Raw genomic sequence first — 15,743 nt, 5'->3', positions numbered from 1 at the left:
TCTTTCCAAGAGACTCTCAATATCATCTTTTTTGTTTGCAGAACCATCTAAGTTTGAAGGTTCACTGGCCACTTGGGAAGACAACAAATCTTTACTTGTGAACATTTGAGACGAGCTTGTAGTTTCTCCATCATGCCTATCTACAGTGATGATGTTACCATCATTGCTGAGGGTGTCTTTCCTTTGATGTGACTCCAAACCACACCCAACAAAGCTTTCCTTTCTTGTTGCCGTGTTCTGGTCATTATCTTTTTTGGTTTCATCCTTTTCCAAAAAGATCTTTAATGGATTTAGCATGCTGAAAACAGACTTTATAACAGAACTCTGACTCTGTGGAGTGTAGTCCCTTCCAATAGTCTCTCTTGCATCCTGAAAGCTTAAATTTCCCGTTTTACTACCTATGTGCTCATTTTCAGAGGTTCTGTCATTTCTGCCAAAATCTTTATTATCAACTGCTTGAGAAGATAATGGAGACTGCATGGAAAGATCCTTCCCCAAAACAGACTTGGCTCTGGGTTTAGATCCTGAATTAGTCATCTCTATTTGATTAAGAGTTTCTGTTTTCTCTGAACCTAAATAAACCAGCTTTTCCACAGAGTTTGTTAGATGCTTTGTGCCTGAGCCTACCTTTTCTGTAAGTGAACTGAACAAAGAACCAACAGCACATTTCACTCCGTTCAGCTCAGGGAAAGAGACAGTCTTGTCCTTCTCATTCTTGACAGTAGTTAAAGGTGGCATTTGATCCCCAGGCGTTTTCTGTTCTGCATTATTACTAATACTATTGTGTTTAAGTGATTTTTTATCTCTTGAAAGGGAACCATATCTATTAATCTCCTCTTCCTTCTCTGCTAAATATTCTGACACGGTTTCTACCAAACACTGAAGCTCATCCATTGTATCAACATAGTCCTCCTTGGGTTCCTCAAGAGAGGAAGGGGTCATCTCTTCCATGGGGCACCCAGAAAGATCTACAAGTGTGTTTGCATCACGATTCATCTTTTGTAATGGGGATGCTGGATTTGTAACATCATATTCTTCAGAACAGCCTCCAATATGATGGATACTGGATGGATGACTTATTGGTGACAGCAGACTTTCCTGCTTATCAGTAAGAGGAGAACTCAAAAGTTCCTCAGAAGTACTACTAGTAGAATCTTCAAGATTATCTAATGGAGTGAAATTAGTGACATGCTGGTTTAAGCCAGATGATTTTTCACAGTTCTTATAATCACCAGAAAGATCATAATCATGATTTTCCAACTTAGTGGTCCACATGCCACTCTTGACCACAAAGCCATTTTTATAAGGGTGCAAAATTGGGTAATTTTGTTTCTTCCTTTCAGTGTGGCAAATGTTACAATTTTCAGTTTCAGGGTATGTACTTTTGAAGTCAGTGTTAGTTCCCGATCTATCATTGTACTGTGTTCTTTGACTGTCTTCAAAATCACAGTATAAGGGCTTATTTTTTCTTCTCCTATCTACCGTATCATATTTCTGAGCATAACTGGAGAACACAGATGTTTCATACTTAAAGTCAAAGTTAAAGGCAGTACAGAATTCAGTTTCTTGGCCCTGTGTTGGTATCTTTTTCCAATTCTTATACTTCCATTGTTCTTGTCGGTTGTAAGATTTATCAGTTATTGAAAGAGTTCTAATTTCTTTTATTTCTGCTTCCTTTATGTTACGGTGTTCTAGAAACTCTTGTGATATTTCCCCCTCTATCTCATCATATATACCTTCTTGCTCTTCATAGTCAATATCAGAGAAAGCTGAAATAATCCTAATTTTGTCATTTTTAGCCTGCAAGCCTTGTCTGATATAAAAGGAAAAAATTGGAGGAACAGTAAGACAAAGAAAAAAGAAGAAAACAGGGAAAAGAAACAAATTATAACATTTAGTGCACATTCAATGAGAAAACTAAAATAGTTTGACAAAAACCATTCAGACTAAAAACATATGATAAAAAATTTACATGTTCTTAAATCAGCATTAAAGCAATTTAGTCAAATAGTTTTTTCCACTTCAAAAAAGAACTGCTATAATGATAACTTAAAATACTGTACTTCACTTGCTACCATAGCTTTTTAGGATCCTTTTATTTTCTAAGAAAGATAGAGACAAAATGAACATGTTTCCTCAATATTTTGAATGTATTTGCAATGCCCAAGTTTAGAACTGCTAAGTATTTGATGAAAATATATCAAGGGATTTCAAGAAACCTAAATTTGTTGATGAATTTGGGTCTGAAAAGAAGTCAAGCTGTTAACTTACTGAAAGTTATTATTTGAGGCAATATAGTCAAGAATATGATCAAATATATTTCTTTTAAAAAGAAAAAATTTCCACATAATAAATCTTTGACTGTCAAAAGGCAAACTCTATTACAGGAGCAACAAGAGCATATTATTTAAAGCATGACAATTTGTTTGTGAAATTTAGAGCTACAGGCATTGAGGATCACCGTGAAATGACAAGCTTTCCCTATATTGATTATAACACTAGAAGCTATATTCCAACTTAAGTCAATAAATACCTAAGATACTTGACCTTTCTTTCAGTTACATTAGAAACTGCCCACTTCCTGTGTACTCAAGTCGGGGTATACAGAGGACCTGCAGACTAGAAGCCTGTGAGCCTAGTATGTTCTTTTATAGATCTAACATCCAACTGTATTTATTTAGGAAACAGAAAGATGATGACAGTGGTCATTTAGTCACTAAAAATCTTCAAGGGAGAGACTGAAGAGGTATTAATAATAAACTTAAAGAGATATTCTGTTGGCCCCTCTGAACACTAGAGACACTCTGGCTATATCTAATAGAGTCCAACTCTATTTTCAAATCTCAAATTATGGGCTTTTATATAATTTATTTAAGTTTCCAGTTATTCTGGATTCATTAGGTAAAAGCCCATTTGACTGGGGTACCTAGCTGGCTCAGTAGGTGGAGGATGCAACTCTTGATCTCAGGACTGTGAGTTCAAGTCCTGTATACCACATTGGGTATAGAGATTATTGAAAAATAAAATAGTTTTCAAAAAAGCCATGTGGTTGAGTGAGGAAATCCAATTTAACATTTTTTTTTTAACACGGAGTTTCATTATTCTCCAGTATCCTCAAAAACTCAAACTAAACTAACTTCAGCCTAGAAGTCTTACATTTCAACTTTAATCAATAGATAGCCATTGCTATAGTGAATTAAGCTATTTATTTTTACACTTCTAATTAACTGGCAGGTACTAAGAACATGTTTGTTCCCTCAGGATTTTAAATACTCTTACTAAAAAACTGTGCAACTTAAGGACTCAGACCATCTCTAAGAACTTAGTATTTACAGTAAGAGAGAAGTTTAAAAAAAAAATGCTGGTGATAAAATTTCTTCAAAAATATTTAAAGGATAAATCATTTCAAAAATTTAAGTTAAAAATGTCTATTATAAAAGCTTACTTAAAAATTACATTAATTTTTCTCTGGTGGAGATGAAAAAATATTTACTCTTTAACCTCATTTCTTATACTGATACAATAAAACCAAATTTATATGGCAACAAGTTAAAAACATTTTGGGAAATAATCTGTAATTTGAAGTATATTACTAATACTCATCTAAGCATTATTATAGCAGTAGTCCAAGAAGTAATCAAAATAATCATAGGGTAATAATTAAATAAAATGTAGTCATTTAGGCTGATGTAACATTATTGCTGGCCTACACATCTAAAACTTGGAAACAGAGGGAAAGAAGGTCAAAAGTCGTGGATTTTTGCTATTATTTTTTTCTTAAAGTAGGAGAGTATAAACAACTAAAATCAAATAAAATATGCAAATGTTCATTGATAAATCAGCAAGGAGTAAAGACCAACTACAGTAGAATTCCTGGCATGTTTCTTTTTAAAATCAGATTATAAAGAGTAAAAATTCTATGCGATATTTGATATGTGAAAAAGTTTCATTTAAAATATTCCCACAGATGACAGTAAGCTGAGACAGAATGTTGTATAGCAGGTAGGCAACTATCTGAGGCTTGGGATAAATATTCTCCAGTTTGGCAAGGTGAGCAAAAAGAAATGATATTATGTTACTGGATGGTGATTTTTAGCAACCAACAGTATGAGCTAAACTGGAATGTTTTTTAAAATATTAACCTCCAACCAATAATTAATTCAGGTTAATTATTATTAACCTGGCAAGGATCATCAATGAACGCTACCATCAATGTATAAAATATTGTTGGGGAAACAGAATAATGACACAATCTAGAGTATCACCCCAGATATCCTAATTACAAAGGGCAACGTTACATTGGAAAATCTGGTATATACCAAATTTCTTAACTCAGAGGTCAAACTAAACATAACCAATAAAAAGGCAAAGTAACATAATGTGTCTGCTGATGCACTATGAAGGAAACATCTATTGTAATGTTTTTGCCAAAAACGTTTAACCTGATTCTAAACATGAAGAAACAATCAGCCAAACCAAAATAGGGTATATTCTCAAAGCAACTGGCTGGACTCTTCAAAAACTATTAGATTATAGTAGACTACAGAAATAGGAAATCAAATGTAATGTACCATGATCACTAATTGGATCCTGGATCAAAATGGAAAAAAGGAAATACACAGAAGATTATTGGGACAACTAGAGGAATTTAAATATGGTCCATATATTAAATAGTATCATTGTATTATTAAATTTCTTGAATGTGATCATTGTATGGAGACTATGTAAGAGAAAGTTCTTTCTCTTGGGATCTATATGCTAAAGTACTTCCTGGTAAGGTAACATGGTATCTGAAACTTACTTTCACAAAGTTCAGGAAAAAAATGCATGCACCTATGAACCTACATTAGAGAGAATGAAATAAAAAGTAAATGTGGCAAAATGTTAACATAATTGATGAATCTAGATAACATGAATATGGGTGTTGATTGTAGTATTTTTCAAAATTTTGTTTGGATTTTTTAAGTTGGGGGAAGGGCAAGAAGCATACATGTATATATTTGTTTTTATACTCATAAATGTATGAGAGTAGTCTATGGAAGGGTGGTGTGAGAACTAGATGACAGGAAGGGATGGGGTAGAGGAGGACAGGTGTGAGTGGGAGATTCCTCACTATATGCGTTATTACACCTTAACACTTTTGTAACCATGTTTTGTGTACTTAAAAGTTTTCTAAAGCTCCAGCAAAAGTACTGAATCTGCTATGAAGAGATCATCTAAAGTTCCCAGGGAAATATTTAGGTAGAAAGGATTATCCAAACATTTAACATCTGTGATTTTCTTTTTTTAATCTTGATGAAAAGTGTATCAGAATCACTGCGCTGGGCAGAGGCATGAGCTGGTTTTTTTTTAGCCATCCACCCCAAGTGAGCATGCTCTCACCAGGTGAAAATCACTGATCATAAAGAGAAATATTAGTAACAGCAATGTCTAAATGTGAAAGTATAAAAGAGGGAAAAAAAGACTAATAATCTATACAGAATGGCTGGAGCTTGGCTTTTCAGGTTGCTATACTTCCACTACCACCTCAGGTTAAAGCATCCAAATATTGTCAGTTGTATTTCCAAGACTACATACTAGGAAGAGAAAATGCTTTGTTTCCAATACCTACCTGAGGGCCCGCCGCTCTGGATAATCAAGATCATAACTTTGCATAGAGTCATTGCAAGAATCCCGGGAACTGCCCTGAAGTAGCAGCTGCTGTGGCAATCGCACAGGCACAGGAAACTGGTGCACAGAAGCATTGGGCTGGGAAGTCGTATGGTAAGGAGGTGGGATGCTATTGCTGGTTTCACTGCGATAGTCACTATCTCGGTCATCAACGGCACTATCAGGATCTTCAAAAGCTGTGAAATAAGCACAAAGCATTCCAGCTTTACTTAGTTCTTCAGAATTTTCTCCCGCTTCTAACTTAAGTAGCCACAAGCCTGGACCATGAGGACAAGAACACATGAGCCAAGTGACCTCAATGCCATATAGAAAACTATTTCAGTTAATACAAGTTTCTTTCCTTATGAGACAAGACACTAGATTTCATTTTAGTGCTCATTCTTAAGAGGAGTTCCAAGTTGCATTTTCCCAGTTCAGAGTTCTATGGAATTCTGACTCTCTAGCTATCATAACTCTAGTAAAAATCTGTTTTTAAATGTCATAGATTCTAGTATTTACTATTATAAAAATGGGCAGAAGAGAAATTCTCATTTGAAGTTGGCTTGCTGATTTCAGACTTTAAAAATATACAGCAGAGGGGCGCCTGGGTGGCTCAGTCGGTTAAGCATCCGACTTCAGCTCAGGTCATGATCTCATAGTTCATGGGTTCGAGCCACGCATCAGGCTCTGTGCTGATTGCCAGCTCAAAGCCTGGAGCCTGCTTCATATTCTGTGTCTCCCTCTTTCTCTGACCCTCCCCTGCTCACACTCTCTCTCTCTCTCTCAGAAATAAATAAAACATTTAAAAATATATATATACAGCTGAACCCAATAAGCAGGTCCAACATCAGAAGCTGGTCAGGTAATCAGTAAGGTCAAAGCCAAGGTTCAGCAGTTAAGCCAAAAGCTTGACTAAGAACAGCAGCAGTTTTTTTGTTTTTAAGTACCATGCTAATTTTTTTTTTTTTTAAGTAAGCTCCACCACCACTGTGGGGCTTGAACTCATGACCCCACAATCAAGAGTCACATGCTTTACCGACTGAGCCAGACACACACTCCAGAACAGTCTATCTTGCTTCAACAGGTTTTTCTAACAACTCCTATCAAGTACCTACACCCTGGGACTCAGAATTTCCATCTGAAGCCTGGTCTAAAGAGGAAAACATAAGCACTGCCAATGGAATCTTGCTGACAATGCAGCCAAGTTTATCTAACAACAGTGACTATAATTTCATAAAATTACGTCTGCTTTTCAGAACAGCACCTGACTAGCTAGTTTTGTTCTTGGTATTAGCTGAACTGATAGCCGTTACAAATCCTGCTCCAAGCAAAAATGAAAATATTTAACTCTATGCTTATAAAGGGAGATCAACCTAATAGTGCTTTATAGTTTATTTTATAGAGAAGCCATTTCTGACACAATTCCCATATGTGTTCAATTAACAAGGTCCCATATGTCCTATCTTGCCAATTTCCTATTTGGCTCAGTGAGGAAAAGGAATTATTTATCATCCCAAAATGGAGATGGATTCCTCCTATTAGTAATTTTTTTAAAAATCTTGGTTCTTATGTGGGCAGTGAAAGGCTTCTGAAGACCATAAGATTGGGCTTTCACAATCACTCATGTAGGAGATAATAACCTGCATTCATGCAGTGGAAATGGAACAGAGTTAACCAACTGGAAAAAAAAATCCAGACAGAAGTGATAAAACCTGGGGACAAATAGATGGTAACAGGGAAATGACACCTTGGCTTGCACACTAGGACTACATGGTGGATAGTAATTCCAGTAAAAGAGACAAGGAAGCACAAACATGGGAGTTTTACAAGCAAGGAAGAAAATTTGAACACTGGATTCCAGACAACACTTGTGGGTACAGCTGGGAGTAGGTGTAGAAGATCTCATGAGCTTTTTCCCCTTTGAGTTTAAGGCAACATATGAGCACAAGAAAAGGAGAATGATCATAACCTCAGGAGAAAAAAATTAGTATGAAAAAGAGACTAACTTTAAAATGGTCAGGAATAGTATTGGTCAAACCATGGCGAATACACAGCATTCTCCTCAGAAAGCATTCTGATCACACATTAGGAAAAAGAGACTTTTAGAGGCATTGGTTTCAGATCTTGATACATTTGTTGTTCTGAAAACTAGAAAGAAAGGATCAAGCGATAAAAACCAGCATGTCTTTCAGAAACTACAGATGGATTTTTCCTGGGTACAGATGGAAGGACAGGGGCAACAAAGGAGACAAAGCCAAAAAGCCTACTTAAATTCCATCAGGAAAAGTATCAACACATAACCCAGAGAACCAAAGAGGAAGCAGTGATAGACAATATTACTGATTGAGGCCAGAGTTAGGAGCCCATGACTCAGAGCTAGAAACTACCCTTAGTTTTTCACTTTATCTGACCTCTTATTCCTAAATAATGCTCTGCTTTTTTATTTTGCTAGGCTAAAGGGAAGAATACTCAAATTCTCCTAAAGGCTGACATTTCTGTACTAAAGAAATAAAGGGCAGGGCTCCTGGGCAGCTCAGCTGGTTAAACATCTGCCTCTTGAGCAAAAATCAAGAGAGGCAGATGTTTAACCAGCTGAGGTCAAGATATCACAGTTCGTGAGATCAAGCCCTGAGCTGAGCTCTGCTTTGATGATGCAGAGCCTACCTGGGATTCTCTCCCTCTGTCTCTGCACCCACCGCCCTTGCTCATGCTTGCTCTCTTTCCCTCCCTCTCTCAAAATAAACAAACTTACAAAATAAAGGGCAAATATTAAGAAACAAAGCGTTTATGGAAAGAAGAGGTTAGGAGTAGAAGAGAATATGAAAAGTAGGAGGGGACAGGAGAAAGGAAATACAAAAAAGTGAGGTGAGACAACAGGAGAGAAACAGAAAAAAGGTAGATGAGAGCAAAGACCAGCTTTTCTCCCCTGACACCATCCTCAATCTCCCTAGAAAGTAAACCTCCTGGCACCACCAAGGCTGATTAGAAACTAAAAAGGGAAATTAAGGAAAAGGCTTGAATCAAAGAATTGTGCTTTTAATGTGGCAGTGATGATCTCTTACTGGCTCTATTCTCTCTTCCACAATACCACTGCAGCTAAAACAAAAAAACTCCTGGTTTCACTGAGAAAGAGAACCTGTGTGCAGGGTTGGTTATTCAGTTTAAGGAGGACTTGTGAGCTAGTATGAGGGCAAAAATAGAAAAGGCTGGGAAAATTAACTCATTCAAGTGTTTATTGAGTGCCTAGAAGTACAAGGGTAAACAACACAGAAGATTCAGAGTATAGAGTCATTCTAACAGGAGAGAGAAAATATGGATCCAAATACAAGAAAATAACGATCATGAGAACAGTACAACCCAATGCTATATCAGTTGAAGGTAAGGTCACTTCCCATTAGTGTGAGCAGGGAAAGTTTTATGGAGATGACTGTGAAAGACTGGTAGGTTTTCAACAAGGTAAGTTGGGAGGGAAATACCTACTAGAATCTGGATCAAAATAATGGCATGAGTAAAGGCCAGAAAGTGAGAAAGCTTATTTTTTTTTTTAAAAAAAACCACTTTGGTAGTCACATAAAAGGACATGGAAGGGAATGATAGAAAATAAACCTAGGGAACATAATCTAGGCTGGGTCAAAAATGAGCCTCAGGTACAGAGAAGGCACTCAAACAATACTGAATGAAATACTGAACAATGAGGCTTTCTGGTATGTGGTGTTCCTGGATTGAATCCCTGTCTTTAAATCCAGAGTACAGATAGAACTTTATCAGCCTGAGAAAAAAGGAAAAAGAAATCAAACCATTTTTTTTCATGGCTTAGTTACTTTTCTCTACTTGAAAATCTTAATTTATCTCAGCTTTCTTACACTACCTTTGAGCAGTGTTTCTCTAATGGAAATACTCAGGATTCAAATGGCAGAATGTACATATTCATGAGAAATCCCAGCGACAGAACAAAATTTGGCCCCTTTTAGCACCTGCTGAATACCTAAGCACAACCAAATCCCCTGTAAGAAAGGTCACAGCCAGTAACGTCAGCCTAAGGCTGTGTGTCTTGCTGGAAAGGGCTGACTGTCCACTCTCAAAGCTCTAGAATGAAGCTGGCCTCCCGCCTAGCTGGGCTGCTTCAAGAAAAGTCAAACCCTGTCCTCAGTCTCCTGTTCACAAAAAGACTTCCATAATGAACTTTCTTCTAGTCACTGCACTCCTTAGCCAAGAGACCAAAGAGGGTTTCCTATACTAGGAACTGATGGTATTACTTATCTCTGGGAAGGAAAAATCAAGAGATACTGCTAAGATTATAACTAGGACTTTGTTTGAAATATCTTTCTCTCCTCCCTCCCTCTCTCTCTTTAAAAAACCCAACCTGAAAGGATATGCTATTCCACTGCAAGTAATGGTCTCTTGAGATTTAAGTAGGGGAGAAGGGGGGAATGGAATTATATATGCTTATATGCATGAATATCCTGCTTCATAGTTCAGAGGGAGTGTGTTAAAGGGTAAGATAAAAAAAATTTTTTTAAGGATAAAATCAAGAAAATTATAAGGAATTCAATTTCTTACGTACTCTGCTGCTCTCCCCAGCCCAAATAGGTCCAGTGACCTAAGAAAACCGCAAATGGTAGCAAAAAAGAAGAGTGACAGAGACAATTTTAGGAATAATTCAAAGATAAATTCCCCAACCCACCAATTATTAAACACCTTACCTTGCTTGAGCATGCCCATTAATTTCACATAATATGTAGACAGCTTTCTGTCTTCTATCAAGCATGAGACAAATCTACAAAGTACCCCTGGCTCTCTATAATTTATTATATAGAGAATAACAAAAAAAAAAAAAAAAAAAAACAGCTTCTGCATTTTTTTTTTAAAGTTTTGTTTATTTAATTTGTCTTTATACCCAACATGGAACTCAAACTCATGACCCTGGGATCAAGAGTCACATGCTCCTCTGACTGAGACAGCCAGGCACTCCTTGCTTCTACACTATTTAAAACCTCCTTCTGGCCTAGGTCTCAGATCATCATCATTTAGGAGCAAATATAACCTTCCTTATTCAAAATGACAAAAATTCAACCTGTCTCTAAGAAATCCTTCCTTCTCTTGATGTTTGCCAAATCTGATCCTACCATAGTATATCCCTGAGAATCTCAGACCGAACACCGTGGAAAAGAGAGTAATTCCCTTGTCTGGGAGCGATCATGTCCAATTTTGACACTCTTTAAAAGGCGAAAGAATGGCATTAACCTCTAATCTTCCAATATGTAATAAAACACTATTACTGACCATCTAAAACTAAACCCTTTAGATGCTCAGAGAGAACCACTTTTTCTTCTGAACTGCACATAGAATTTAATAAAATCCATTAAAACACAGAAGCTTTGAATGACAAGAGAAAACTGGACATTTTCTACTCATTTTTCAGAATAAAAACTTCAACATTAATTAAATTTAAATCTAAATCCTATTCCACACCCAAAACTGAATTTGAGGCAACTAATGTGATGCATGCACACACACACAAAATCACTAAAAATAGGTCTTTATCCCAAGAAACAAGGAGTAATTTAGCTTTGTAATTAAGAATATGAGTATTCACGCCAACACTAAGTTCTTTTTAGCTCTGCCACTACTGGCTATATGGTCTTGAAGAAGTTATTACAGACGTTTCCTCCAGGTAATATAAGAAAAGTACAAGTCTCATTGGTTACTGAAGGATTATAAAAGATCATCCATATAAAGTACCTAGCACAGGTCCTTGGAACAGGGCAAGCAATGGGCATTTCTTGTTGTTTTGTCTTTGTTTGCCTTCTAAGTTCCTAATGAATAAATAGCAGGAGGATCCATACACTGACAACTCTCATGTCTGCTGAGGGATTGTCAATGTCTGGGTTAGAAAGTCTTCAGATTTCTTTTTTTTTTTTTTTTAATGTTTTGTTTATTTCCAGGAGAGAGAGAGAGAGAGAGACAGCGTGAGCAGGGGAGGGTCAGAGAGAGAGGGAGTCACAGACTGAAACAGGCTCCAGGCTCTGAGCTGGCAGTCAGCACAGAGCCCGACACGGGGCTCGAACCCACGAACCGCGAGATCATGACCTAAGTGAAAGTCGGACGCTTAACCGACTAAGCCACCCAGGCGCCCCGAAAGTGTTCAGATTTCTGAGGATACAATTCCCTTGAAAATCTGTGGTTAAGACTCAAAACTCTTGAAGCACTGAATGATGTCAAGACAGGCTGGTTTCATTACCTGAGCCAACTCCCAATCCTGGGGATATGAGCCTACTACTACTCAGTCACAGTATTTAATTTAACTATACACTGGAAATCAGTTTTCTTCCTATACTTATCTTCTTCCTACTACCACCCTCTTTTTCTCACCCCTCAAAAAGAATATGTTGGCTTACTACGACATTTTATAATTTTAATAATTTATTTAACACTCTAAAAGAAAATCCTCCAGGCTACACCATGGTTGTCATAACAACTGTGAGAGAGTAATTACCTTGCTTCTTTAAAAAAAAAAAAAAATCACATAGCACTTCAGAACATGCCTATCACCCTAGATTGCTCCAGGCAAGTGACAATGCTATTTCTCCAGAAACTCTGGACCCAAAGGAGCCTCTCATTCAAGGACACTGCCTCATCCTTGAATGTACCACAGCACTGCATAGCAGTTTCCTGTACATAGTAGGTGTTCAATAGATATCTCTTATTATGAATAAACCAAATGAATAGTTTGATGTCATCTACTAGGTACAACCCTAAGCCATGAAAATAAGTTATACTCTCTGACCAACCAGTTCCCTATTGTCACTCAAGGTGGTACCATTATAAAAGAAACAACACCAGTTTAATTAAGCAAGATTCCTTCCCCACTCCAAAAATGCACTAAAACGTCTCACTAGCCAGTAGAACAATACTGAGAATCATTAGGTTTTGCTAAGCATAAATACCAATAAAGGGGGTGAGGGATATTCCAGGAAATGGAAATTATACATGCAAAAGTACATTCAGTGAACTTGAAACACAGTTCTAGCATATCTGAATAGGAGCCTGCAGGGTTAGAAAAGAACCTAATCAGAGGAGGTCTTAGGTAATGTTTAGAAATTTAACAATGTTAGGAATTTGGAATTATCTGGAGATTAATGCAGAGCTGTCAGTCTTTTTTTTCCTTTAATTCCAGTACAGTTAATATCCAGTGTTATACTGGTTTCAGGTGTACAATATGGTGATTCAACAATTCTATACATTACTCAGTGCTCATCATGGTAAGTATACTCTTAATTCTCTTCACCTATTTCTCCCATCCCCCTCACCCTGCTCCCATCTGGTAATCTGTTCTCTACAGCTGACAGTCTGTATTTTAGTTTGTCTCTTTGTCTCCTTTGCTCATTTGCTTCGTTTCTTAAATTCCACATAGGAATGAAATAATATGGAATTAAGCACAAGAAAGACAGAATCAGATTTGTCATTTTAGAAAGAGAATGGTGGTACAATGTGGTCAAAAGTTTGTAGGGTAGGTGGACTGGAAACTGGGTGTCAGGAAGGCTGGTAAGGAAGCTACTACACTGGCCTGATGATGACTTGAACTAGGAAAGTGGCAGAAGGAATGGAGAGAGTGGGTACATTTGTGAGATAAAATATATAGGGTTTAATAAGTAATTGAATGTAGGAAGTGAGGAGAATAAAGTCTAAATAATATTGCCCAGGTTTTTAGCTTGAGCTACTGGGTGGATATGACATCATTCATTACGAGAAATACAAGAGAGGGGCAGGTTGAAGGAAATGATGAATTAGATTATTGACTTTAAGGTATTTATGTGATATCTCAAAAGAAAATGTCTGGGAGACAGCTGAATATATGGTTGTGGAGCTGAGGAAAGATATGTGGAGTTGTCAGTTTTCAGAATACAAGGTGGCATGACATCAGAGATTTTCCTGCTTTGTTCCTTGCTACATCCTTAGTCCCTAAACACTGCTTAGCACAAAATAAGAGCTCAACAAATGTGTAAATCATGTAGGCAAATTAAAATATAAATATATAGGAACAATGAGGCAGAATGCAGGATAAGGGGGGAGGGAATACTGTACAGAGGGGATGAGGGAAACCTACAAATCAGCCATATTTAAAAAGCAAACAAAGAAGGGATGGGAAGGGAAGAGAAAAAACAAAGGACAAAAAATGTTGGTGAAGCTGTGGAGACACTGACATTTTTATACATGGTTGGCAAGAATGCAAAGTGGTAGGTCACTTTGGAAAATAATCTTGGCATTTCTTATTAAAATATATACATATCATAAAACCCAGCAACCCTCTCATATGTATTTACCCCCCAAAAAAAATTAAAACATGTTCACATAAAATCCTATACATGAATGTTCACAGTTGGTTAATTCATATTCACTAATAACTGTAAACAAATATCCATTTGATGAATAAATAAACCATGGTATATCCATATAATTGAGTACTATTCAGGAATAAAAAGGTATGAACTGAAACACACAGATGAATCTCTAATGCAGTATGATAAATGAAACAACAACAACAATAAAAAACAAAAAAGACAAAACAAAAGCTACATGCTACATGATTCTACTTATATGACTTCTGGAAAAGGCAATACAACAAAGGCAGAAAACAAATTAGGGTTTGCATGGGCCAGAAGTGGAAGAGGTGTTTAGAGGTGTTTCTAAACCCCTTCAACGGGGTTTAGAAAACTTTTAGGACTGATGGAACTGCTGTATATCTTAACTATGGTTGTGGTTACAAGATTGTATGTGTGTTTTGACAAACATAGTACTGTACACTGTGAGGGAGATTTATACTCTATGTAAATTATATCTTAATAAAATTTTAAAAAAGAAAGAGAGAGAGGAGAAAGGAGGAAGGAAGGAAGGAAGGAAGGGAAAAAAGAAAGAAAGAGAGAGAGAAGAGAGAGAGAGAGAGAGAGAAAGAAAGAAAGAAAGAAAATAAAAGAAAAGAAAAGAAAAGAAAAGAAAAGAAAAGAAAAGAAAAGAAAAGAAAAGAAAAGAATCCATGAAGGAGGGTTTGAAGAAGCCAGAGAGGAAGAAAACCAGGGCAGTATCATCTCTGAATCAAAAAACAAAAACCAACCAACAAACAAAAAAAACCCCAAAAGAACAAGATTTCAAGAAGGCAATGGTCAACAAGTGTTAACTGCTACAGAACAGTCAAACAAAATGAAACTGAAAAAGGCCTACTGGATTTAGAAATAAAGAGGTTACTAAAAACTTTGATAGGAATGTTAATGAGTCAAAGCTGGAATATAGACTGCTTAGAAGCAAATGGAAGCACATACAATGGAATAAGGGAGGTATCAAAAGATTCCACAATTCCTACAGTAAAACATTGAATGTGAGCAAGGTGGAAGATACTGCTTATCACAGAATGCAAAAAAGGAAGCAAGCAGGGAACAGACGGTGGCCAAATGTGTCACAGAAAAAAACTAAGTACACTAAGAGCCTCTTATAAAACCAGCAACATTCTCAAATTGGGCATTTGCACATATCAAATGTGTGTCAAACTGACAATTTTAATGAGTATGCTAATGTTTCCCACCTCCCTAGAGCCTCAAACCTCTTCAGTTCACATACTTAACAAGCGAATAACCAACTGCTCTGTAGTTCAGTGGCACCTGATGCTAAGAGTCAGGCAGTCTAGAAAACAAGAGCCTCTACTGGCAATGACATGGTCTTTACAATGTTATGAGCTCTGGGCAGATTAGCATTACCAAGTGTACCTCAAGCCCCAAACCACTGAACTCCTGGCACTTCAAAACCAGAAACCACAAAAACATTTCAAAAATGCCTCTTTACTTATCTCCCAAGTCCAACCTGTCAATAAGCTTAATAGTTAATTCCACTCTCAAGTCTCCTTCCTACTGTCCCTTTCTCAGTCCTTATCAAGGAATCCATTATCTCATGCCTGAATTATTGCAGATTTTGGCTGGACTTGTGACCTTCTAATCTCTGTCCCATTCAGTCCACTCAGCAGATGGCAACTAAACTAATTTTCCTAAGTCCAGCTTCTGATCACATTGTTACCCTTTTGGTAATTTATAACTTCTCATTATCTG

General features: G+C 36.9%; 1 protein-coding gene across 3 annotated transcripts in view; it reads right to left on the bottom strand.

The window, feature by feature from the left end:
* The window catches only part of UNC13B (unc-13 homolog B), a 218,630-nt gene that overhangs the window by 101,430 nt on the left and 101,457 nt on the right, over positions 1 to 15,743 (bottom strand). For all 3 annotated transcript variants that reach the window (XM_039218603.1, XM_039218604.1, XM_039218605.1), the window contains exon 8: positions 5,612 to 5,846. In XM_039218603.1, the coding sequence (XP_039074534.1) occupies positions 5,612 to 5,846 (235 nt within the window). The remainder of the gene's footprint in view (positions 1 to 5,611; positions 5,847 to 15,743) is intronic.

This window comes from Hyaena hyaena, unplaced genomic scaffold (assembly GCF_003009895.1).
Source record: "Hyaena hyaena isolate Hyena2069 unplaced genomic scaffold, ASM300989v1 scaffold_769, whole genome shotgun sequence".
NCBI classification, from domain to species: Eukaryota; Metazoa; Chordata; class Mammalia; order Carnivora; family Hyaenidae; genus Hyaena; species Hyaena hyaena.
The sequence above is the reverse complement of the archived record's forward strand: the minus strand, read 5'-3'. Positions and strand labels throughout refer to the sequence as shown.